Below are 27,992 nucleotides of genomic sequence, written 5' to 3' on the forward strand. Positions count from 1 at the left end.
GCGGCTCTCAGCGAGGGAGGGGGGGTGCGGCGGCGGCTCTCAGCGAGGGGGTGCGGCGACGGCTCTCAGCGAGGGAGGGCGGCGACGGCTCTCAGCGAGGGAGGGGGGCGAGGGAGTGGGGGGGGGGCGGCGGCTGCTCTCAGCGAGGGACGGGAAGGGAAGGGAAGGGAAAGGTTAGGGTTTTGGTATTTAAGTCGGTTTGCAAGCCAAATTGTATATAGGCTGATTTGGGCTAAATCGTGATTTGGGCTAAATCGGTTTGCAAGCCAAATTTCATATCAAATTTTTTTTTATTTATAAGGCTGATTGGATGGGACTTGCAAGGCAAAAATATTTTTAAACTATAAAGTATGGTAAAAAAATTCTATAAAGCAGGAAACTTGCAATAGGGGTGCAAATGGGTCATGGCCGACACCATGAGATTTTAAAATGAGAAGAAGAAATTTGAGTTTTATAGAGAGCGATTGGAATTTGGATTATCGAAGAAATTTGGGCGGAACGGCGGGCACACTTAGTTTCATTTTGGATATTCCTCCTTTTATTTTTTCTTTTAATTTAGGTTTACTCAAAAATAATATTTTTAATATTTTTGGAATTAAAAATTAAATTTGGTGACAGAAATTTTTGTCAATAATCTGTTACTGCCAAAAATAATCTTTTAAAAATTTATAAATACTAGGATTACTATATTTGTGACGGCTGCATTTGTCACTGTCTGGTTGCAATTTTGGTTATCATATTGCTGACAGATACCCCGTCACTATGATGGTCACTAAGGTTTGGCGCCCATCCTACCCGCGCATTCTGTGACCGGTCTGTCACTAAACGGTCACTAAGTTTACACCACGGTGACCAAATTTCTGTCGGTCACTAATCCGTCACAAATAGTAACTGATAACGGTCCGTCACTAATTTCCCGTCACTATACGCGTGTTTTCTGGTAGTGTGAGATGGTATTTTTTTTAATTAATTTGTTGGAGTTATCAACTATTTATCAATCAAGCATTCATCAATCAATTTTAGAAATACAGTTTCATATAATTTAGTAAGTCTAAATACATAACTACATAATCATATATGTCTGTATGAAAATATAAATACAAACTATTTGTACATTTATATATTGATTTGGCTTAGGTTAGGTTAGATTGGTTCAAGTTGGGTTTGATTCAGGTTAGGCTAGAACATAACCACATAACCCTAACAATCCAGTTTCGCCAACAACCATCAAAGAATGAAACAACGATTTACTCAAGTCTCTTATTATGTTGTTGTACCACCAAAAACTACTGAACACCATGCAACTATTTCAGCTAAACTTTTATTAAGTTACATCCTGATTCAACAAATTTCCCTATAAAACTACTTGAGGTAGCAGAAACCACTAAAACAACTTTGTTACAATAACATACAGTTTCCTGGCTCCACCTAATTACAAAGCCCAAGGTAAATCCCTGGTAACCACTCCAGTGCAGCAGAATTCATTGAACCATCGCTAGATAAGCTAGATGTACATCCAGATATTGAACAAATTTGACATCTCTGTAGAAAACTCGCCTGGAAGTCATTCTTGGCATCACAGCTGATTTCATGTCAAAACGTGTCGATGCAGCTGAATTAACTATCTGTCCCCTCCGAACATCCCGCCCGTCATGTCTTTCGAGCCCATCTGCTTCATCAAACTTTGTAGGCCACCAACTCCACCAACTTGCTTCAGCAACTGAGGGGGAAGGACTTTGCTCATGTGTTGGACATTCATATTTCGGGACAGCGCACTCATTTCACCTTTCTTTGGGATTTTGAGCCCCTTCATCTTACTCCAAATCTTGGCAAGGCGCTTGTATTCCTCCAGCATATCCATGACATCCTTGACAGGCCTGCCTGAACCCCTCGCTATCCGTATGATCCGTGACTCATTCATGAGCTTTGGATTCGTGCTGTCCAGCTCTGCATTGATGCAATGTCAGAAGACATCATCACTCCATGTGTAAATCAAAGTTACATATAGTGCATTCTCATGTTGCAAGGATTCCAAATGACCAAGCTATGGCAAAACTGGTTAGTGAATCAACCCATCTGTTGGTATGGATTACTAAGGAAACTAATGTGGTTTCCTCGAGGGAATCTTCTGAGTAGCATAATGTCATCATTTTTGATCCAAATATTAATTCTATGTAGCTTCCTACAAGGACCACAATTACCTGCATTTGTCATGGAATCCATCATTGTCATATAGCGCTTGATCTTAGCCTGACTTTCCTTTTCATGACCTTTTGGCATCAATTCTGCGCTAAATCCAGGTAACATCGAGAAGACCTGCTCACAAAACTAGAAGTGAAAAAAGTTTTCCCAACAAAAAAAAGAAAAGAGAGAGAGAGATAGAAAGAGAGAGGAGAGAGAGAGCACAAAACTACAGGCTGTGAAAACAAGTCAGACTGATGACTTCCATCTTGTCAAAGTGACACTCTACCATTGAGTTATATCCCTTCCGAGCCCCATCGAGAAATAGAACTAACCTACCTCGGGCGAGTTGTGAAACTCAATATATATATATATATATATATATATATATATATATATATATATATATATATATATATATATATATATATAGATAGATAGATATATAGATATAGGAGTGGCTAATTTGTTCCTAGGGTATATCCAATTTAGTTGTTCCTTGTGCATAATGACACAAAGACCCTGAAAATTTAATTTCCCATGGATAATTTTCTAATATCTCATGAGATTTTTCAATATAACATAAGATATCTGAAAGGGCCCTAAGATCTCTTCTCCACCCTTTTGCCTATACTCCTTCAACCTTCCATCTAAATCCCACCATCGTTGTTGCTTTTATTTTTCCCCCTTCTCTACCACAACATCATAGGTAGCTCCACCAGCATCTCCAACCGGATGAGTGCCTAAATGGAGGAGCCAGCACCATCATCACTACTAGGCTCACTCTGCCTCCCCAGATTAAGATACCAGCAGTTTCCAAAACTCCTTCCTTCCCATCCAGGCTAAAGTTTGACTTGAGAGAACCCAACAGCCATTGTTTTGAACTCTACCTTCAATGTTGTCCCTAGTATCCAATATCAGCAACGCAAACCACAGGTTCCGATAATCCTAAATGGGTTTGCCCTCATGCTTGCTTTAAGAAAATCATATTCTCTTATCCATATGATGAAGCATATTTTTCCAAGGGAGTGATGGAATTTTGGTCATTTGCTAGGTCATTCTATCTCTGCTGACTGGTGGTGTTGTGGTATGCTAAATCTATCACTCCACTGGAAAATCTGTATGTTCCGGCAACTTATTTGGGAGTGGGGTTATTATTGGACAGTAGTGGAATTCACCAAATTACTGCTCATATAAATCATAGGAATGCTCGTGTTTATTGGTTATTGCTTTTAATGCATAAGATTTCAAGTTTGGTGTTGTATAAGATTAAACTATGAATTTTCTTTCTTCGTCTATATTTCAAGCGTTTTGTTTCAACAATCGAGATCAATAAGCTATTCTTATATAAATTTTTCACTCAGGAGAGTATGGTAAGATTGCAAATATGCAACTCAATCAAAGAATGCTATGCTCCCAACCCCACCTCCCCCTCCCCACCTTGTGCCATGTTACTAGTGTTGTCATAGGAAAGAAAACTAACGAAGCTGAGTCAACATTTCTGTACTTCCAAAACCAAAATTCAATCAACGTGTTCAATGAGATGTCCAGAAATTGAGACAATACCACCCAGAAAGAAATGTGAGATAGTTTGAAAATCTAGGGGCAAACAACTTACCACTTTTTTTAGTTTAACAATATTAATTCCTCTCCAAATCCCACATCCTCAAATAAATTCAAATAGTTATGGTGGGTGAGGTATCAACATTCTCTAGGACTGATGTGAGTGATTATTTTGAACAGCCTCTTGCTTAGTCTGAAGTCACAAATGAACTGAGCTTACAAGTATAATGTGCAATGATGAGGTTTTGTTCACAATATTTTGATCAGTGTGAACCAATACATCCTACATAATTATCTTTTGGGGGTCTATGCTCTTGACTCATTTCGATCTATGTATCTTTGATCCACACCATACTTGAAGTAGGAATACATGGATTGAGCAAAGATCACAAACTAAAAGCTAAACATCTGCCTCTTCTGAAGGTGACTTTTTAGGAATCTTCTGAAGCTGTTTGTGCTGAGTTGGACGCTAACCTGAGCAGAGCCTCATTAAATTTGATCACTTGGGACTAGAATTTGAATTTCCAAATTGTAGCATTTGCACATATAAGATAAATATTTTTCCCAAGACATGCTGTTAAATGGTGTGATTATGACCGCGTGATTGTAATATTAGAAAAGGTGGGTAGTTTGAATATAAAATACTAAACAAAGGGCTGATGAGAGTAATATGCGGTGGGAGAAGAGATGGAGGTGGGTAGTTTGAGAAAGAAGGGGATGAGAGGGAGGGAGGGAGGAGGAGAGAGAGGGGGAGGGAGAGGCAACAAGGAGGGTTAGCCTGTTAGTGTTTGATGAGAGAACGGAGAGAGGCAAGAGGAAAGATGGATTGGGTTGTATTGGAAGGTAGCAAGAAGAGTCAAGATGGGTTTGGCTGGTGGGAAGAAGAATGAAGGAGAGAGGACGAAGGAGGATTTGGTTGAAGCTTGAAGTGGAGAGGTGGGAGGAAGAAAGAGAAAAGGGCACAAACACTAGCATGCAGTGACCAGGACTGTGAATCTTTCAGATATCTAATGATATTATCAAATATCATGAGATGTCGGCATGGAAAAATTACGAGAACAAAGAGAGGCAAGAGGAAAGATGGCTTGGGTTGTATTGAAAGGTGGCAGGCTGAGTCAGGGTAGGTTTGGCTGGTGGGGAAAGGAATGAAGGAGAGAGGAAGAAGGATTTGGTTGAAGCTTGAAGTGGAGAGGTGGGAAGAAGAAAGAGAAAGGGGCACGAGCGCCAGCACCCAGTGACCAGATCCGTGAATCTTTCGAATATCTCATGATATTATAAAATAGGATTTTTTGCATATATACCCTCCAACATATACAAAATTATATGAATACCCTCATAAAATTGTTATTTCCATGTATACTCTTCTTTATATATATATATATATATACTTATACCATCTAACACGCCGTTAAAAAATAAACGATTTAATTTTGAAATGACTGAAATACCCTTATAGGTAGACGTGCAAAAGAAAACTTTATAAGGATACACATGTAAATAGCAACTTTGCAATTGCATTTACGCATATTTAGATGGGTATTACACTTAAAAAATCCAATAAAAATGAACAAAATTCAGTAAAGATAATTCAGTTGTTCTTAATTAAAAAAGGTGACAAAAAAAATTAATATTATCATGTCATATGATCTCATGTTAATATCAACTCTTATAAAATGAATCATGTTGCTTTTACCAAATTCTCACCTCAAAAACAAACAATAACTCAACATTTACAAATCACTAAAAAATATTTTACTAATCTAAACATCTATAATTAATTTAAATTTGATTTACTATAATTTTTTAAAAATAATGAAGAAGATATAGATGTCATAGATTCAATAATAATAATTATATCAAAATCAAATGGAGAATAGCATTACCAAAATGATCACCTAATATTTCAACTTGACCGAGTCATGATATTAAAAAAGAAAATTAGCAAGGTAGCTCAATCTTTTTTTGATTTGTCAATCCAACTGAATCATAAAAGACTTAGCAAGTACCAACCAAGTTTTGATCTCTTTTTAAATATATTTTTTGGCATGAATACCCTCATAAAGTTGCTATTTACGTGTATACCAGTATAACTTTTTTTTTTGCATATCTACCCCTACAGGTATTTCAGTCATTTTAGTTTTAAGCCGTTTATTTTTTAGCAACATTAGATGGTACTGGCACATAGAAAAAAGAAAAAAAAAAGAAGGATATGCATGCAGATAGTAATTTTACGAAGGTATTCATGCAATTTCATATATTTAGGAGAGTATACATGCAAAAAATCCTATAAAATATCATGCGATGTCGGCATGGAAAATTACCATAGTTACCTATAGAAAGTTCAATTTTTATGGGAAATCTTCCAGGAACAATCAAACTGGATGTTCCCTGGGAACAAATTAGCAGCACCATACACACATGCACACACACAATTCCTCATGATGCTCAAATAAGATAATCAACAACTCATAGAAGAGCAATGCAGTATAAAGAAGAGAGAAGCATTATTTTCATAGAGACCGTAAAAGGCAGAAATAGCACAGTTGAACCTGGCCTATAGGACCCATCTTGAGTATGTTCTGGAATTGCTCATACATAAGTCGTAGAGTAAAGCTTCCTTCTGAGAGCTTTTGCAGAAGCTCGGGCTGTTGGTCAGTAGGTACAACTTCATGAATTTTGTCCATAAATCCGGACCAGTCACCCATGCCTAGAAATAGCACCGCCCATGAGTATGTTAACCAGCAAAATGTAAAGATTGCAATATAAACAGCAGTCGTAGCGGACCTAAAAGACGGCTAACAAATGGTTTGACATCAAAAACTTCAAACTCGTCTATGTGCTCTCCTGTTCCAATAAATATCACTGGACTTTTAGTGGCTGCAACCCTGCACATAATACAAGGCATAATATAATATTTTAGCTAAACGATTAGCCTCTGATTATACATTATTAGTAAAAATAAAACCCATGTATCTCAAAAAAAGAAACTATTAACTCAAAATGAAAAGTTAAATGTAGAAGAACAAAGAAAATAAATAAGATAAGCAAATAGCAAATAAAAGAGATCTACTTGGTAGTTATCAGATGGCATCAGTCGAATAGAATCATTGCCTTTATTTTTCATCCAATATAATTTATTCTCCATAGTTAACATTTACAAAACCACCAAGCAGTTTATCATTTGTTATTTTATAAGTAGCCCATTGACTCCTTTTAAGTTACCATCTACTCTTATTAACCTCTTTAACAGAGATATAATTTCCTCCTTAGAATATGAGTCCCACTTCTTTATCAAGGTTGGTTCTCATTTTTCATTGCAAACTCAAGAATCATCACTAATCATTCTGCATCAGTTGTTATCATACTTCCTAGATGACCATTGACCCATCAAAAAGAATGCCTCCTCAAGGACAAGCATGTTGTTTCCTTTTCTTTTTTCTTTCCTGGCATAGGTTAGCAGGGTGAGTTACCTTCATGCTTATTTTGGATTAAAACTCCGGTTTTATTTGTTTTTCCATTCTTTCCGGGATAGATTAGTAGGATGAATTACTTGCATGCTCATTACGGATGGAAAGTCGCTGCTTGTACGAGCTTGCATCCATACAGTACTAGATTATCATGCTACTTATGGGCATTCAACTTGCATGACCTTAAAATTGTGGCACAAGTTTATCACAAGATGACATGCACACAAATAAAGCGCATGTGCACCCAAACATACATAAATATATATGTATATAGATTTTATGCATGTATGTCATAGGTATGTAGGCATGCATGTATGTACGTATGTATGTATATATGGAAGCGGTTATAAATTATAGGATTTTTTGCATGTATAGCCTCCATAATATACAAATTTGTATGAATACCCTCATAACCCTCATAAAATACTTATTTTGCATGTCTACCTCTTTTTTCCTTTCTTTTTTTATATATGTACCTATACCATCTAACGCCGTTAAAAAATAAATGATTTAAATTTAAAATGACAGAAATACCCTTACATGTAGACGCGCAAAAAGAAATCTTCATGCAAGGATATTCATGCAATTATGCATATTTAGGAGGATATACACTTAAAAAAATTCAATAAAAATGAACAAAATTCAGTAAAGATAATTCAGTTGTTCTTAATAAAAAAGGGTGACAAAAATTAATATTATCTTTCACATGATCTCATGTTAATATCAACTCTTATAAAATGAATAGTGTTGCTTTTACCAAATTCTCGCCTCAAAAACAAACAACAACTCGTCATTTACAAATCATTAAAAAATATTTTACTAATCTAAGCATCTATAATTAATTTAAATTTGATATGCTTTAATCTTTTAAAAATAATGAAGAACGCACATATATAAACACATATATATGTACGTATATGTGTGTGTGTATACATATATATAGAGGTAAACTGGGTTTAGCCAACTAAATTTGGGGCCCCACCCTACTAACTCCCTAGCCACAAGATTCCGTGTGCATCTCAGAGTGCTAACCCCCTGTTAACTCCTCCATGTTCTGCTATAGCAAAAAATAGAAAAAAAAAAGCGAAATTGGTCAAATCGGGATAGAGGCATGCCCCTTTCCCTCTTTTTATGCTACCTCTCCCCCTTCTCTACTCGCCGCCTTCCTCTCCCTCTTTTTATGTAATGCACAGTTATTAAACCCGCATGGAGACCGACGTGGTCAAGGGTCCAGATCACCCATCCGAATGGGTTTATATTAAAATATTAAAATCAAGAAATTGTTTAAGATAAAATATAATATAAAATATTAATAAACCTTTTGTATCAAATACCATTATTACCTCTTTAATTACATCATAAACAAAAATTAATATTGAATTATCTATTTCTTAATAGCTTGTACGAAAAAAAATTATATGCAAAAATGGGAATACATAGAAGTTGTTAATATTTTTAAATATTTTTAACAATAAAATTTGGAAAATATCATAAATAATAAAATAAAATTCATTTTCCATTTTTCATTAAAAAGAGAAGGATTTATTTTTATAAGAATAATGAAATATCACAATATAAATCAAAGGATTATTTAATGACCTGAATAATATAAATAAGTGAAATAAACTACTTATATAAAATAGAAATGCATATCATAAACTGGTGGTCTAGTGCTTGTCATCTAAGTGAAAAGTCACTGGTTCGAATTCTGAGTATCACAGTTTATTTTAGAGAACTTTTTATTGGACCCGAATCCAAAAAATTTTTAAAATCCAAATTTCTGAGTGTTATAGTTTATTTTAGGAATTTTTTTACCAGATATGAATCCAAAAATCTTTAAAATCCAATTTTTTAAGTGTTACAGTTTGTTTTAGAAAATTTTTTACTGAATCCAAATCCAAAAATTCTTTAAAATCCGATTTAGGATCAGGATCCAGCAAGATTTTCAAGTAGATATCTGAATTCGTATCTAAATCGGATCAAATACCAGAATTTCTATCCAAATCCGATCCGAATCCGATACAAAAATACATAAGATCAGATTTTATCCAACCCATTTTCCACCCTAGGAGCCATATGAATTTAATCAACGAACCACCCCAAGCACAATATATTAAAAGAGGATTATTATGGTCCTGTCTTGTTATACATAAGATGAACTATTACAATTCTTTAAATGTATGTACAAATTGCAACTAAGTTACAGGCTTACAGCACAGCGAATTTCATCTTTTTGGGAAACATATTCTGAAAGTTGGCTTTAGAATCCTTTCAAGAACATCCGGAATCAGCATTCAAGATATTTCCGCAGACAAACAAGGTCTGAATATAACTATGACTAAACCATCAAGAGTTGTAGAGTACATGTGCAGGCATGCAAGCATGAGCATACAAATATATGAAGCGTCATTTTTTTCTGAAGACAATGAAAAAGTGAAGATGAGGCAACCAGATAGTGAATCACTGTTCAAGTATAATCAACTGCACTTACGCGCTAAGTGCACCACCACCTTTTGCATGACCGTCCATTTTCGTAACAATTACAGCTCCAACTGCAACACTTTGTTTAAAAGCTTGTGCTTGATCAAATGCAGCTTGGCCAATACTACTGTCCATGACAAATATCACAAGATCGGGTTTCTGAGACAAGAAGCAAGAAAGTTAGTGCACTTCGGCCAGCATACTATAAAATTTGAGTGGGTATACTTGGAGGTAATGACAGGTGTACCGTTGCTTCTGAGACTTGACGCATTTCCTCAAAGAGTGCAGCTTCCTGTTTGTGCCGTCCACTTGTATCCACAATAATTAGATCGCAGTTTTCTTTCTTAAATCTTTCCACACCCTCAACAGCAATTTTTACAGGATCTGATTCCGTGTAGCTGTAGAAACAAGTGACCTATCATAGGTAACTCAAACACAAAGTGATGTGACCCCAAGAGTATTATAGCTTTGTTGCAGGACTACTGACCTGATTCCAATTTGAAGCAAAATCATGCAATTGATAGTACTCATATATAATTCAGAAAAACAAGGGGAAAGTAAAAGAAGAAGAAGAAGAAGAAGAAGAAGAAAGTTTGCATGGTCGAAAGTATGTGCAGTTTATAGTCCAACTACATGTGCCATTTTAACATGATTTGCTCACTGCCACAGAAATAGAAACAAAAGCAGGGCAAAACCATGAGTGGTAAACTTAAAATAAAGTAGTAAACTTTTTCTCATCCATTTGGGGTAGGTTTTATTCCAACTTCGGCCATCAGCCATGTGCTATCAACAAATATTCATGCACAGAAACCATAAACTGTGATATTTTGCCATGACAGTTTTCATCAAATTATAAGATATTTTAAATATACAATTATGGATAGCTTTACAGAGCTCTGAGACACTTTAGTTTTTTAAAAAATGGTGAAATTTTATTCTCCATGCATACAGCACTTGTATGGGCCTAATTAGGATCTCAGATATAATATTATTTTATATAGGAGAACTGAAGAAGGTCCCGTATCACTGATAAATAAACCGGGACTTCAGCTGATGTACATACTAGGACAAAGGAAAGTAAAGCCCAAAAGCTGATAGCCTCCAGTTATAATGCTGCTTGGCTAGAGGGTAAAGCATAAGACAACTTGACACAGCAGTTCTTATCTATAGTAATCCAGTCAGAACAAACTGCCAACTCACATGGCATGAGGGAATAAGATTTTGAAAATTTCACCACATACCTCCAAGTTTCATATGTCAGACAAACTGTTACATGAGTCACTCCTATCTTCTAGAGAAGATACAACTGTTGATTCATGAAATTACACTTAGCTGAAGATTTATGGAGGTGGTTAATGATGACAGAGTCAAGCATTTGACATAATTTGTACCTTTCTCTGGAAGTTGTAAACTACTTTGCATTCCAAATATAACAATAATTATAAGAAGGCATCTCAAAATCAAGGCACTTCTAGTTAAATCTTTGATGACAACTGATGATTTTCTGGTCATTTATGTGCATCAAGTACATGCCTACAAAATCTCTTAGATTTGTGCATGGAGAAAAGTAGCAATAGAAATAGCCATAACCAATAAAACTTATGTATATTAGGCTATCAATTCAAGGTCTTTTCAGGGTTGGCAACGGGCGAAAACAGAACAATGCCTGTCAGGCTGCACTTTGGACTGAGATTTGGCAATTTCGTGTTTGTGGCTAATGGCACATGGAGTTTCGAATGTTAGCACCAGTTTCCTTCATCTACTCGAGGAGATCAAACCATTGTTCCCTCCTTCAAGCAAACAACCTCCAACCAACACCAATCTAACCACCATCATTGGGTAATGACAATGCCCACTGCATGAAAACCCCCTATCCCCATCATCTCCACCTTACTCTCCCAGACACAAACACTATCTTGCCGTGTGAAAACCCCATCCTCCCCATCACCATCAATTCAGCGACATTCCATTCTTTTGTTGCAAATTGCAACATAATCAAGCTAGTTTGAGTCCTAGTCAGGCTCAACCTAGGATTTGGGGCTCTGGGCTAGGCTCAGGCCTGACTTTGTAGAAGTTCTTCATTTAGGCCCAATCTGAAGCCTAGCAGTAGTTTGGGCCTTGGTCATCCAAGGAAAAGCCAACCCAAGCCCAACCCACCTTCAGTCCTCGTATTGTCTACAAGGCTTCGAAAACATTATGAAATTAGCTCTCAATCATGCTAAAGACCTATAAACTAGTACCCAAATTTGTAACCACAGCAACTTTGCATGTAAGAGAGGCTTATCAAGCATAAATAGCCAATAGGTTGTTAGGTAGTTCTACCTTATCGGCACTCAATTCAGGTCATCCTTCGACTCTATATGAAGAGAAAGCACATCATATGTTAAATAGTCCAGCTGAAAAGCACTGTCAATATCCATCTTGAATAATTAAATATACCAAAAGGCAGGAGCGGTAGCCTAGTAACCATGGTATATCGTACCGACCCAAACCAGACGATACAGAGCGTACCGTACCGTACCGGTTCGGTACCAATACCCAATATGGATGGCGTACCGATACTCGGTATACCAAAAAAATCTCATTCATACCATACCGATACTGTGCTAATGTGGCACCGGTACAAGGTCCAGTACCAAGATAGCGAACCTTGCTAGCAACAAAAGGCTCAATCACTCGGGTGGTAAATTAGACACTAGTGTGTATGACAGCTCAATATTACAACAGAATTAGCAATGCAGCACCTTCTGTCCAAAGCATATAATGAACACAATAAGACTCTAAACTCTCTCTGTCAAGACTGAAAAGCTGAAGCCCGCTAAGAATTATCTCATTGCATACATGGGACCACACCTCAGCGAAAATTGAATTGTTGTTCTTCAAGTTTTCCTTAACAACAGATGTGTTTCTGAAGCAACTACTCGCAATTCCTTTCGAGCTCGTTTGGTTCGCGGAAAAAGAAGGGGGAAAAATGTGGTCAACGGAAAAGTAATGAGATGCCTCTTGTTTGGTTGGAGTTTTCAAAGGAGAAAGATGGAAAAATTGTATTCTCCTGGGAATATGATTTCCATATTTCATGGAAAAGTCTTTCTCATGAGAGACATGGGAAAGTTACTTTCCCATGAGGCAGAAATCACTCCATTTTTATTTTTTCCTAAAAAGATCCTTCAGCATTAAAGAAGCATTAAAAAGGCATTAAAGACCTAATTTTTATTAAGGGTATAATAGGAATTATGGGCTCGTTTGGCTCGCGGGAAGCATTTTCTTTCCTAGGAATATGATTCCTAGGAAACAAATGCCTAGGAAGAGGATATGTAGGAAAGTACTTTTGGCATGTTTGATTGACCATGGGAAAGTAACAAATTTCCAAAGTACTTATGTTTGGTTGGTCATCCACTTTCCTAGAAAAGTTATGTATAATTCCTATTATGCCCTTGATAAAAATTAGGTCTTTAATGCCTCTTTAATGCTTCTTTAATGTTGAAGAGCCTTTTTGGAAAAAAGTAAAAATGGAGTGATTTCCATCTCATGGAAAAGTAACTTTTCCATGTTTCTCATGGAAAAGACTTTTCCATGAAATGTGAGAATCATATTCCCATGGAAATACAACTTTTCTGTCTCTCTCCTCTGAAAACTCCAACCAAACAAGAGGCATCTCATTACTTTCCCGTTGACCACACTTTTCCCCCCTTCTTTTTCCGCGAACCAAACGAGCCCTATACATAACTTTCCCAGAAAAATGGATGGTCAACCAAACATAAGCACTTTGGAAATTTGTCACTTTTCCATGGTCAACCAAACATGCCAGAAGTACTTTCCTAGGCATCCTTTTTCTAGAAATCTACTTCCCAGGAATTATATTCCTAGGAGGAAAAATACCTCCCGCAAACCAAACAAGCCCTTCGGTTTAAATTATTATTGCATGAAACTTTTTCTTTTAGCAATTATATGTCCTCTGATTAATTTAAAAATTGCTTTTACTACATTAGTTCCTATATTTCTTTAATATATGCAATTTAAAATTGCAAGTATTCATTATTTTGATTCTCCAACATGAATCAAACATGTATTCAAATGCAACTATATACCAAGATCACACAAAAGAACAATATAAGACGACTCTAACTTGCAAGTATTCATTATTTTCTTGACATGTTGAACATTGTACTCAGTAAGGCATTAGAGAACTATCATCAGCATGCAACAAATCCAACCTGATTCTGTCGTTCAACATATAGAGCATATAGCTTGCACATATTACAAATAAAGTAGAATAACTAATACCTTCCATAAAAAGGAATCCTAGCTTTAGTTGCATTTTGCTTTAATTGATCAAAAGCACCAGCTCTGAATGTATCTGCACAAACCAGTGCAGGTTTCCATCCCTTCTTTTGATGATAATATGCATATTTGGTACAAGTTGTGGTCTTTCCAGAACCTGGATACACAATATTGAGAGCAAAGCAAGAAGTGATGCAATCAGAGAAAGTGAAAAAATAAAACAAGAATCAGCAAATAAAGTCAAGTTTAAGAACTGAAAGTAACAATCATGGGAAATTAGGTTTAGAAAAAAATATTTGCGAAATAAAGAATTATAACTTAACCTTGTTTAATTTAAAATAATAATATTCAGAATATTTATCATGTCACATTTTATTAACAATGAGCACTATAATGTAGCTTTTGCTTATTAATGTGTTGATGTCTAAATATAGATATTAAAAAGTTTTGCAAGAGATTGAAAATGGTATCTATATTGAAGAATACAGCGAAAATGCAAACAGACTTCATATAGATAAATCTTATAATATGTAAAAATGGTGATACTTTAAACAAAATGGCATTATTTACAAAGTCACCTCCTTCTCGGATGAACATTCACAATGAAGGATATATAGAGCTAAGTAGGCTACACCCTCAAGCATGTGGAAATTAGGGGACATGATGTTTCAAGCAAGGGGTTTAAAGATTTGAAGAATGATATTGTATGTTGTTTTTATGGACATTATGGAACAAAGAGAATATAGAAATTATCAAGAATTCAGTTTTCAAAAAGTTGTAGTGCACAATTTTTCTGACATGACCACCAACTTGAGAACTCATGGCCAAAATGTATCATCTTCCTGGCAATCACAGATTCAAAGATTTCGTAAAGAGGAACTCCGGAGGTCTGTCATGTCTTCTACTTTTAGGGTGCCAGCATTTACACCTGATGGGTGCTTAGGTATTCTTTTTTTTTTTATTTTGATTGGAAATTTAAGAAGTTAAGTATAAAATTTTATCTGAAATATTTAGTGGTATAACCACCACTCCACTATAATGATGATGCAGTGTGTCTGGATGATTGCCAAGTAATTTACCTTGCAAACCCACAAACATGATCACACTCGTCTTTCCCTTCTTGGGTGTGAAGGAAGGCTTTCCAGGATCCAACATTTTGCAAAGTTCATTAAAGATAGCCTGAGAAGAAACGACTCTGAAATTTACTACAATATAGCAGGTGAAATGAACATAAAACAAATCATATTCGGAAGCAACAAAGATAAACGGGGATAGCACAATACAAGATACGTAAAATGCCATATTAGCAACAAATCTTCACAGAAAAATAGGTTCACAGAAAGGGTTACTAATGATTTGCTTATTTGTGGAATTGTGAGCTCTTAAACAATATTATAACCTTTAATGGTTCAGGGGAGTATGACAGGAGGAGACATGGTAAAAATAATTATTAGAAGCATGAAGAAGAATAGTCCTATCCGAAAAGGAGAAGAAGTTAACAGAAATCATTCCCAGTCACAAGTAAAAAATATATCACAGATAAATAAAATGAATCAAAAGAAGAACCAGCTAGCGATGACAGCAGCCAATCAAGATCCACAAAAGCAAGTCCGATCACTACTAAACATAAGTTCCAACTAGACACATCTTAGTGTCTTCAAGAATTCCTTAGTTTTTTCTCCTCCAACCCCAAATCATATAACAAGTGGGCCAAACAAACAAAAAACTTCTCACAAACTAGTGTAATATTATTGAAGCAATCAACCATTTCTCCACATACGCATTCAACAGAAACAAGGTGCTGGATCCTGGAAAAAAAATCAATAATTCATCCTCATAGTAAAATCATAATGAAAGAGCAGATAAAAAATGTTTCTTTCTCCTTGCATAATCAACAAATACCGCATTAACTTTGTTGCTTAGGTTCCATAGTTATCCACAAAACTCACCAATCAAGTGGTAAATTAAATTCTTGGAGGCTGTTTGGTTGTCTGTGAGGTTTCTTAAGACAAATAATAATAAACATGATTTTCTCTAGAATAGGTTATATAAAAAACAAGGAGGCCCTTTTCTCAAAGAAATACTCATTTTCGAGTCTTATGACTTGCCAATTTGTACAAAACTAGCTTTGCAGGAAGTAAACAAGCATGTTTATAAAACTCATTCATTTTATGTTTTATATAAACATGTTTTAGTAAAACCTGACAACTAGTGTTACCTGGAAACTTGGAACAGGTCTCAAGTGTCTAACTATCCCATAGTGTCAGACATTGCAGCCTAGTGTGTGTGTGTGTGTGTGTCTTGGATTAAGAAGGAGAAACGGGAAAGGAGAGATAGAGAGAGAGAAAGAGAAATACTCATTTTCGAGTCTTATGACTTGCCAATTTGTACAAAACTAGCTTTGCAGGAAGTAAACAAGCATGTTTGTAAAACTCATTCATTTTATGTTTTATATAAACATGTTTTAGTAAAATCTGCAACTAGTATTACCTGGAAACTTGGAACAGGTCTCAAGTGTCTAACTATCCCATAGTGTCAGGCATCGCAGCCTAGTGTGTGTGTGTGTCTTGGATTAAGAAAGAGAAACGGGAAAGGAGAGACAGAGAGAGAGAAAGAGAAATGCCATCTGACAAACAAAATAATGAAATAGCCATGACTTTACAAGTTCTTTCAATAGATTTAAGGTTACTTAAGCTATGTTCAGATACTTAAACTGATAATAACCCAATAACTTTACACAATATATATATATATATATATAATGATACTAACTACAGTGTCCAGATAACTATGATTTTACTCTATATAAAAGACATGATAACAGCACTTCACTTAAAGTATCCAGCACTTGAGACTAAAAGTCACTCTAGACATACGAAATGTTGGTAGTTTTTTCCAATTACTTCAAAGTGGATTGTCCTGTTGTGTCCAGGTGTCCAGAAGTGCAGATGCTTCCAAAACCCTAAAAAATGAAGTGCTGAAGTAACATAGGCTACAACCAAACAAACCCTAAGACTCCAAGTGAATCATGGAACCAGGCCCTCCTCTCCCTAGCAGACTCAATCTCCATTGGGTCCATAAAAAGGATATCGATGACATCTGTCCTATCCATCTGTATCATTTCATCTACTTCATCATTGTTCAAAGACTCATCATAAACTAGACCTAAGAAAATTAGGCCCAGCCCACCCAGCCCATTTTTCAATAACCTTGGGAAGGAGTTTGTAGCCCATAAGACCTATCCAAATCCAGATTTAGCAGCCAACTAATTCTCAAGTCAAGCCTGGTAGCTGGCCAGAAACTAAATTAGCATGGCTCAGCCCAAACCGAAGTGAGATAATTATTTTGTGTTCAATATTTGACTAAATTATGGTTAGGATTGTTTATTAGAATGTAAAGAATTTAGTTGGTTGCTAAATGCTTTAGCGAAAAGCTTGTAGATATATTAATTTAGAGAAAAGAAAAAACAGGGTTACTTTGTTCCCTTTTTTCTAGTTATCTTGGGTGATCAACCTGCATCACAGTAATTGCAATTACAACCTTCTTTTCAGAAAACTTAGATATGCTAGAACCCTTATTCAACATTCCAGAAAAATATAAATCATATTGGTTGGCCATGATGTTTATGAAAGACCATTATCTCTCATATATTTTCTATCTGAAATTTTGAATATATGTTCTAGTTTTCTCTGGCAATACATAGTAGGACCCATGTAATTATCTTCCTAGCCTTTATTATGGCCTTGACCAATAATCCTATCCTCACTTTTTCCCTTGTTTCTCAAGAAATAATTTAGTCAAGTATAATCTTCAAGTGAATTAGATTAACATATCCATTTAACAATAACAGACATCAAAGCATGTCAAATAAATATCATGGTTTTGTTTTGAAGCTATTAAGAAGTTGCAAGAACAATATGCCATGTTTCATTATCATTAGAAGAAAGATGGTGCCTTTTTAGAACTCATCCATGTTAGTGGTCCTGAAAAGGCAAGTATCTGATTTTGTGAGGAAAAACATTGATGAAGCCAACTTGGAGGATGAAGAAAGATCCATTTGTTCATGAACCTAAAAATCCTAAAAAGATGAAGATTAAGGCCATGTTTGGCACTTTTTTTCCCTATTTTTTTAGCAGAAACATGGAATCTAACGCAGAAAACATGTTTGGCTATCATGTTTCTGATTTTTATAAACAACTTCCATTATTTTTGGAAAAAGTGGAAGCAAAAAATTTTCACTTTCTCTTTTTTCTAAAAGTGGGTTTCAACCCTCTCCTCTCAACCCCTCTTCTTCTGCCCGACCTCATGCTCTACCCCATCACTCTTACCCAATAGTGTCGGCTCCTTAAGTTTCGCTTGCCACCTCTCCGCTCAACGCTGAGCTATCCCTCATTCCTAGCCGTGTTGCCAACCCCATCCCCCCTCCCTCTCCCTTTGCTGCTTCCTTGGCCGCCTCTCCGCCCAACACCAAGCTCTCCCTTGTCTCTGGCCATGTCGTCAGCCTATCTCCCCCGCCCTTCATTGTCCCTTACTGGCGAACCCATTCACCTTCATGGTTGCCTCTCCTCCTCTTCCCCTCCAAAAAAATCCCATTGTTTAAGGGGGAAAAAAAGGAGTGAACCACACATGGTTTTTGTTGTAAAAAATCTGAAAAAAATAAAAAGAGAATTCCTGTTTCAGTTTTTTTTTTTGAAAAGAAAAGTACGATGCCAAACACAACATGAGGCTCTTGCTTATTTCGCAGAAAGAATGAGAAACAAGATTCACCATACCAGTGTATACTGCTCCGTACCAGGCATACCGTACCAAATTGGTAATAAACGAAGACTCAATATGGGGCATACAAAGTCTCGGTACGCCGAACTGACAAGAGAATACTTATACTAGAGGGAGAGAAAGAGAGAACAAACCAAGAGAGTGCATCTCTTAAAATCAAAGTAGTACTATTTGTTTTCATAGCACTTAAGAGAAAGAATCGGTGGAGAACCAACTAAAGAAATAAGACGAGGTATGAATCTGAATTGATCATGATGTCAAGAAAACAAGGCATGAGTTTGGACTAAATATTGTATGATGTTAGCAATTGGCCTGTTCTAACTATATGACATAATAGCAATATGAAAACCACAAGGAGGAATAACATCTAACACGACATCCAAGAAGGCATCATGTAAGGATAAAGAAGCTGAGGTTTGAGAACCAACGTGGACAGCAAAATTCACATAATTTTCAATAAACAAATTGTGTCCCTTGACTCAAATGAGCAGTGTTATCTTCTGAGTTCATGCACAAAAATGTCTGTTTGTGGAGGATTTTCCATCCAATGTGCATTGCAAGGATATCTTTTATCTTCCCATGACTAACATAAGGGCTAGGCATCACTTGTGTTGGGTGTGCATCACTTTTCTTAGGTGTGCTACTAGAAGCATATAAGATGACTACACAAAGAAAAGGTGGATGGCAGATGTAGAGCCACATCAAAGTTTCTAAAAGATGTCATTGCTTCTCGCAAATCAGATAGACTAGATTGGATTTCTTCATGGAAAATCATCAAAGAATGTTTATGGTGGGAAAGAGATACCAATGCATGAGGATCCAAAAACCCGTTAAACCAATCCTTTTCTGTTCACTCTTACTCTTCTTTATCTTAGCATGTCTCTCCATTCAACATCGTCAAGCTTCATAATCTCAACCTGAAAATGTTCTGTCATATTGATACTTTAAACTTAAGCTAAGCAGATCCCATCTAGTGCCCCCCTCCCCCCCCCCCCCCCCCCCAACCCCCCACCCCCCACCCCCACCCAACCAAAAAAAAAAAAAAAAGATCCCAGGAATCATGTATCCCTTAACTCCCTTATTAGTCTAGTGCTGTCCATGGACCTAGGTCCGACACAAGTTTGATAGAGTAAGACAGGATCTCAAAAATTGGACTAAATTTTTTATAGGGTCCATGATGGAGATAAAAGACCACCAACATACTAAATGCTTAGGCATTCAAAGAGCCAAGCTCACAGAAGGCCTGAAATATTAAAAAGTAGCCAAATTAACAAGTTCAAGAAGGCTTGTAATATGGTGTAACTTGGTATGGCTTGTAATATGGTGTAACATTTTCCTGACATCAGCTAGAATATTTCACTCATAAGTTTTTTGGCAAATTATGTTTAGAATTGTCTCTTAGAATGCACTAAAGAATTTAGTCAATTGCTAAATGCTTCAATTAAAAGCTTGTAGATCTACGAATTGAGAGAGAAAAAGTAGGATTGTCTTTTTTTCCTTCTTTCCCCTTTAGTGATTAACCTTGCACCATAGTAATTGTATTCTGCTCCTGCTTTTTTAGAAAACTTAGACATGTTATAATCCTTCCAAATTATGGAAAAGCATAGATCAAAAGGGTTGACAATGGTGTTCTTAATAGACCATTATCTCTCATAAATTCCTGATCTGAAATTTTGAATTTATGTTCTGGTTATCTTTGGCAATTCATAGAAAATCCCATGTAATTATCTTCCTAACCTTGGTCATGACCTCGACCAATGACCTTATCCTTTCTCCTTCCCTTATTTGACAAAACTAATCAAACTCAGGTCTAATCTTCAAGTAAATCAGATTGCCATATTTATTTAACAATAATTGACAGCAAAGCATGCCTAACTCATATCATGAATGTTTGTTATGAAAAGCCATTATGAAGAAGTGCTGCAAGAACATCACCTCTTGTAATCCCCAATTTCAGACTATCTCCCAAAAAAAACCCTTCCAGGTCACGATTCCTTTTTGGCAAGCCATTAATTCTTTTAATTTTTTAAATCTGAAGTTCTAAATAAAAGAAATCATGGGAGACCCAGTGTAATTATGACATTCTTCTTCTTGATACCGTACTCAATTAGAACTATACACCTCTCCTTCCTTTATCTTTCTCAATCTGATACAAAAAGTTATTCGCCCTCCTTTTCCTTCCTAGAAGTCATATTCAGCCGAAAGAATCATGATCGAAACCGTTCAAATTGCAGCAAAGTAACATATCCCATCACCCAAAACGAGTTACAGTTCCAAACAAACACCTCAACATAATCCGTACACCCTATTCCCAAAAGAAAAAGAAAACAAAAAAGGGATCTTTTTCACTTCATCAGTAAACTGCGGTACATCTATCTGGTTGACCAATATTTCAACTTCGAATTCCAGACTCAGCATACGAAATTATTCAATTTTGGATATCAAGAACGGCGTACAAAGATGTAAAAGAGACATCAAACTCGGAATAAAACTAAATCGAATTTCGCAAGGATTACAGAGGGATTGAGGGGATAAAATTTTGGGGAACGAGGACAATAATTAAATATAAGAATAGGAATGGGGACAAAGCGTACCTGCTGGATGATGCGGCGCTTGTTGTGGCCGGCGGCGAGGTCATCAAGGTTGACGATACGCTTGATGTTGGCCTGCATGTCGCGGACCATCTTGAACTGGACATCAGCCTGCAGCAGCGCCCGCGAGATCTCGTTCAGGCACTCGCTCAGCACCTTCTCATCGATGATCGTCGCGTTGCTCATATGCTGCAACGCCCGGGAGATGCTCCCGCCCAGCTGCGCGAGAACCATCTTTGCCCACCTCTGGAGCTCGGATTTGGGTTTTTTCTTTTCCGATCGGAGTTTCGAAGGAGGATGCCCGAGGGGAGGCGGAGGAACGTGGGAAGCAGGAAGGGTGGGGGGCTTCGGAGCGCTGCTCGCTTACACGCAAATAATTGTCACGTGCGATGCGCGTGATTATTATGATTAGAGTGTACCTCTCTTATTTATTGCCGACTTGCAGCTGTAGTCCGTTTTTGGTCCGGGGGGTTCTATATACACCCCCCCTATTGCTAAGGACACCCCCCAAAAACCAAAAAAAAAATACCCAAACTAACCTTTTGTGTAATTACCATATTGCCCTTGAAATTTTCTCAGTACACCCCCCTCCTCCTCCTCCGTTTCGTTTTGAAAAGAAAAAAAAAAAACACCCCTCAAACTCCCCTTAAACCCCTCGATCCATTTACATCGTTTAGGCGATCTTTGAAGGAGATTTAAGCCCCATTCGAAGCATGGACAAGCAACTAGTGATTTGGGACGAAGAATCGGCCGCAAAGGTACGTGTTCCACCTTGTTTCGAAATTTTTTTTTTTCACGGTTCGTGCTCCGTTCGGCACTGGATCGCCGAACAAAAGGCTTCTGTTCGGCTGAACAGTGCCGAACAGAAGCCTTCTGTTCGGCAACCCTCAACCGAACAGAAGCCTTCTGTTCGGCTGCATAGTGCCAAACAGAAGGCTTCTGTCCGGCACTGTGCAGCCGAACAGAAGGGTTCTGTCCGGCTCTGTGCAGCCGAACAGAAGCCTTCTGTTCGGCACTGTGCAGCCGAACAGAAGGCTTCTGGTGCCAAATCGCGTGTCTTGCTGAATTTTGTGCCGAACAGATCCTCTGATTCATTAATTCTTGGTGATAAATTATTTTATATGTAGGGCTATGCTACAACCGAATCGAGTATAATTGGATCAGAATTTGTACTGGATTACACAAGCGAATTTACAACTTACGAGGTATTATAATGTATTGTGCAATTTTGTATTAGTTTAGCGAGCTATTTTTACAACTGTGTACTTACATAAATTGTTTAATGTATAGATCTTCAAGAGTAGAGAGGACTTGTGTAATTGGTGTCGTGAAGCTGGGAGGCGAAATGGTTTTGTTGTTGTAATCAAATCATCCGATGCAGGTACCATTTCTAAGAAACCCAGAATTACGTTAGGTTGTGAGAGGGGTGGGACGTACCGAACCAAAAAAGAAAAGCGAATAAAGACTGCCTGTGGGACAAAGAAGTGTGGATGCCCTTTTGCATTAAGAGGAAAGAAATTGGATACTGCGGATGATTGGATATTACTGGTCGTATGTGGAGTGCACAATCATCCCGCTGCAGAGAATCTGGAGGGGCACTCATATGCAGGGAGATTATCTGAGCAGGAGACGGAATTGTTAGTGGATATGTCGAAGAGTTTGGTTCGTCCAAAGGACATATTATCCACATTGAAGGAAAGAGATGCCCTCAATGTTACGACTATCAAGACTATCTACAATGTACGTCAACGGTTTAAGGTTGTAGAGAAAGCCGGAAGGTCTGAAATGCAACATCTATTAGGTAAATTATCAGAGGCTAAATATATTGAGTGGCATAGGAATTGTACTAATACGGATGTTGTGCATGACTTATTTTGGGCACACCCTGGCAGCATTGATTTGTTCCGTGCATTTCTCCGTGTGTTGATAATGGATTGCACGTACAAGACGAATAGGTATCGTCTTCCGCTCTTAGAGATTGTGGGGGTGACATCTACTGACATGACATTTTCAATTGCTTTTGTATACTTAAATTCTGAGCGGGAAGAAAGCTATACTTGGGCATTAGAGAGATTGCGCAGTGTCATAGCTGATGATGTTTTGCCTGAGTTGATTGTTACAGATAGAGACTTGGCTTTGATGAATGCAATTCATAGAGTATTTCCTACTGCTAGACATTTATTATGTAGATGGCATATTAGTAGGAATGTTTTGGCCAAGTGCAAAAAAATTTTCGAATTGAAGGAGAAATGGGATAAATTTATTATGAGTTGGAATGTACTAGTGCTGTCCTCCACGGAAGACGAGTATAATGATCGCTGGAGTGCACTGCAGAGAGAGTTCGGTACCTATCCAGATGCACTACAGTATGTGTCAGATACTTGGCTGAGCAAATACAAGGAAAGATTTGTTGCGGCGTGGACGGATACATGCAGGCACTACGGAAATGTGACGACAAATAGGTATCACAAATAAAGACTCATTTAATTTTAATTTGCCTCAATTGTTATATCTAACTTTCATTTGTTTACTAGGGTCGAGAGTGCACATGCAAAGCTCAAAAAGCAGCTTGGATCAAGCCAAGGAAGTTTCGAGTCATCTTGGACTAGAATACATGGATTGATTGAGTTGCAGCACAGCTCCGTTAAAGCCTCATTGGAGAAGAGTTTATTGGTAGTGCAGCACAACTTCAAGCCAGCTGAATTCAAAGAGTTGCGAGGTTTCATATCTATAAGTGCATTAAATCATGTCCTCGCCCAATCGAAACGAGCCAATTCAGTTGGGTTTGATGATTCAAATTGTGGGTGCGCTATTCGACGCACACATGGTATACCATGTGCTCACCAGATTGCGCGGTACAGGGTGGAAGGTCGGCCCATTCCTCTCGACTGCATAGATCCTCATTGGAGGAAACTTGATATTCTGCCTACTCCCCCGTGCAGCCAATTCAGTTGAGTTGTGATGCAGAGTTAGATTTGATTGCGCTACGATTCAAGAAGTTAGATGGGGCTTCTCAATTGCAGATGATCAAGAAGTTACGAGAGATTGCAAGTCCAGATAGTACACCTCTTTTAGAGCCTGCAAAACGGAAGACCGGTTCACGTGGGCGCGCTTCAATGAAGGTTGATACGTCTACTCAACGTGACCCGTCTGCGTTTGAGTTGGTTCTATCTGGACAGGATAGTTATTCACCTGGTGTTGAGAAAGTTACCATCCGCAATCCATCTACTCAGATTCAAAAGAGGCGGCCCAAGCAAAAGGTAAGTACCAAATATTTATTTCCTTACAATAGGTATCACAACGTCTACGGAACGGTCCGTGCCGTGCCGGTATGTGATGTGCCGATACGGGACATGTCGGGACGTGCCGTGCCGAGATGTGCCGATACGGGACATGTCGGGACGTGCCATGCCGAGATGTGCCGATACGGGATGTGCCGTGCCGAGATGTGCCGATACGGGATGTGCCGTGCCGAGATGTGCCGATACGGGACATGTCGGTACGTGCCGTGCCGAGATGTGCCGATACGGGACATGTCGGGACGTGCCGTGCCGTGCCGGTACGGGATGTGCTGAGACGGATAACTATTTGGATATTTCTGCCATTGTTACATATTTTCTATCATTTGATATTATTTGCAGGTTTTTCGTACTAGAGCCCAGTCACATACGCCCATTATCTATATTGATGCTATTCCTTCTGCCTTGAGACCATACATCCAGCATATCAAGGATGTAAAAGCTGATGGGAATTGCGGATTTAGGGCAATAGCTGACTTACTGGGATTTGGAGAAGATGACTGGGTGCGTGTTAGGAAGGATTTATTGCAAGAGTTGCAATGTCATTCGGACCACTATCGCACATTATATGGTGTGGAAGGGACGATTGCTGAGATCACTCATGCATTATCATATTATGATGATTGTCCACCATATGACAGATGGATGACTATGCCGGACATGGGTCATCTTATAGCATCCTGCTATAATGTTGTCCTATACCATCTCTCGTTGCAACAATGTCTGACCTTCCTACCTCTCCGTTCTGTGCCAGTACCTCTTCTATCCCGCAAAGATATCGCTATCGGATTCGTAAATGGAAATCATTTTGTTGAGGTACTACGTTCACAACACTTGCGAATATTTAATTTTGCTTATTTAATTTTGCTTATTTATAATTTTGTAGCTATTAATATTTTCTTATTTCTAATTTTGAAGGTGTTCTTGTTGCCGGGACATCCCGTTCCGCCAGTAGCGACCAACTGGCAAAAATATCATCTTCCTTGTGCTACCGGATGGGAAAATTCATATGAAGCCCGGATTCAACAGTTCAAAGAGAGCATCTCACCTAATGTTATAATTAGCGAGACAGTAGAGTTAGATTGATTGTTTATATATGTACAATTTTTGAAAGTTGTAAATTTTTTTGGGCTCTTAGAGTCATGTACTGTGAAACTCCATCATCAATATAAATCAAAAAATATCTGTCTTCGCATTGTTAGATTGATTGTTATGTGCACTGTTATATTTGTGTAAAATAGAACGGGCCAGGCTTTACAAAGATTACACGTAAATGTACCAAAAATATATATTTTTCATTAATATCAAAATAAAGGCTCCATCATCAATCCCTATGACGCCGTCGTCGACGCGTGTACTGCTGTACGTCCGAATGAGAGGGTGCTGGATCCGAATGAGAGGGTGCTGTACTCGGGCCAGGCTCATCACCCAGAAGTAACTGATGCATCTGACAAATAGCATGAAATAGGTGCCCGGCACCTAGTGACGTAGCCTCTGAGGGACCCATCCGTACAATGTCGGTACTGATACCGAGTGCATCTGCAATACGCCGCCGGTGCATGTCAGCATCATCATGACCTCCCCTAGCTCCAGAATGAGTACTCGAGCGCAGATGAGGAGGCTGAACTGCAACGTGCGTGATACGGAGATACCACTCCATGTATCCCGGTACGCTGTCTGATGGCCGGGTAACTGGGTGGCTCCTGCTCGCCTGGCTCAGCACGTGGTCCTCCCACCGCTCCCAAAGCTGATCCATATAGGAGTAATGTATCCGGTACGAGCCTGCTGTGGAACCTCTGTTGGCTCGCGTAGGGGCTAGTGGCGCTCGAGGGATGGTCTGAATACGACCAAACTGTCTAAGAACCCTTTCTGGATGATAGGGTTCTACGATATCAAGGCACTTGATGGAGCCACTAAAAAATGCGATATCAACATATGGGCGATCTCCCCGAAGCCGATGATGGGGATCCTAAATAACCTGCAAAACAAAAGGTCCATTTCAGTTTTATACTATATCGCATATTAAAAGTACTGACAAACACAAGCAAATGGTAATATGATACGTACCTCATCGATGCTCAAAAGGTCCAATGACTCACGTAGAACCACTAAATGGTCCATCGTGGTACGGGATGGAGTACCGGGCATCCAGCGGTGCACGCGGGGACTGGCATCAGTATACTCAAGCGACGGGTGAGGACTGAGTGCTGGAAAATGCTCATAAATCCATGCCTGCAGAAGCGTCATATAACCACTGATCTGTCTCACTGATGACCTCGACGCAATCCCCAACTGCCGATACAAATATGCTAAGGCAGCTGTACCCCAGGCATATGTGCTCACCCTATCCAGATCCCGCAGTAAACACAGATACGCTATAGGCACCTTGGTCCCACTCTTATCAGCAAAGAGTGTGCAGCCTAACAAAAATAACAAATAGGCTCGTGCTGCACACTCTATCCTCTGCTGGCTGTCTCTATCAGATACAGAGTGAAACTGAGTCCTCAGCCACTCCATCCTCACAGACTGACCGCGCGATGACAGTACCTCCTGACGCGCGTCTCCAGCTGACACCCCCAACAACTCCACAAGTAGCTCCTCAGCATCCCGATCACTCATCCTCTCAGGAGAAACTGCTACTGAGGCACCTGCGACAGGAATCCCTAAAATGGCGGATACATCATCCAACGTGATAGTGATCTCGCCAAATGGTATATGGAAGGTGTTCGTCTCGGGCTGCCATCTCTCTACGAAGCCCGAAATCAGAATCTTATCGGTGAATCGATAAGAGCACTATACTAACTCTATGAGGCCCGACTGCCTCAATAGTGCTTTGAACCTGGTATTTGGTTGGTTTGAAGACCACCACTTCCATTCACCAACCTTGGCAGTATGGTTCATGCACTTTAGTGGAGCCCGTTCCTGTAATATAAATGTATAATTACTACTACTTTATAAAACATCAATAAACAAAATATAATGCTATAACAAATAAACAATACCTGTTGCCTCCAGATGGAAGCTGCTATATGCGTCCTGAAACTGATCAGGACGGACTCATCCTCTGGACCTCCTGGACATGGTCCAACGGACTCATCGTCTTCGCCCCTAGCGGGCATATCATCATGCTCTGACTCAGGAGAGGGCGATGGCATATGAGCAGGCTCGGGAGAAGCAATCCTAGCACGACGTCTCCTAGCTGACGCCGTAGGTCTAACTCTGGAGGGACCGGGATCCATGTCTGAAAATATAGAAATTCAATGTTAGGCTATATCAAAGAAAATAATTCAATTGCATACATAAATGATAAATGATAAAACAAGCCAAAAAAGAAACAAGTTACTTCTTGGAAT

General features: G+C 38.4%; 1 protein-coding gene across 1 annotated transcript; it reads right to left on the minus strand.

Annotated features, from left to right (window-relative positions):
- Positions 1 to 1,232: 1,232 nt before the first annotated feature.
- On the minus strand, positions 1,233 to 21,738 carry LOC103695525 (signal recognition particle 54 kDa protein 2). Its single transcript, XM_008776885.4, has 9 exons — positions 21,344 to 21,738; positions 15,053 to 15,152; positions 13,977 to 14,130; positions 9,940 to 10,090; positions 9,703 to 9,851; positions 6,529 to 6,629; positions 6,294 to 6,451; positions 2,202 to 2,316; positions 1,233 to 1,947 (listed from the first exon to the last, which is right to left on the minus strand). Exons 1-9 carry the CDS (start codon positions 21,572 to 21,574, stop codon positions 1,622 to 1,624), a joined length of 1,485 nt encoding a protein of 494 aa, XP_008775107.1. The 5' UTR covers positions 21,575 to 21,738; the 3' UTR covers positions 1,233 to 1,621.
- Between the last annotated feature and the right edge of the window lie 6,254 nt (positions 21,739 to 27,992).

Source organism: Phoenix dactylifera, unplaced genomic scaffold (assembly GCF_009389715.1).
Source record: "Phoenix dactylifera cultivar Barhee BC4 unplaced genomic scaffold, palm_55x_up_171113_PBpolish2nd_filt_p 000304F, whole genome shotgun sequence".
Classification (NCBI taxonomy): domain Eukaryota; kingdom Viridiplantae; phylum Streptophyta; class Magnoliopsida; order Arecales; family Arecaceae; genus Phoenix; species Phoenix dactylifera.

Coding starts and splice junctions, on each gene's coding strand:
- LOC103695525 (XM_008776885.4), bottom strand. CDS start 21,574: ATGGTTCTCGCGCAGCTGGGCGGGAGCATCTCCCGGGCGTTGCAGCAT. Junction 15,153..21,343: donor AGCGCCGCATCATCCAGCAG/GTACGCTTTGTC, acceptor GTTTCTTCTCAG/GCTATCTTTAATGAACTTTG. Junction 14,131..15,052: donor CATGTTTGTGGGTTTGCAAG/GTAAATTACTTG, acceptor TTGTGTATCCAG/GTTCTGGAAAGACCACAACT.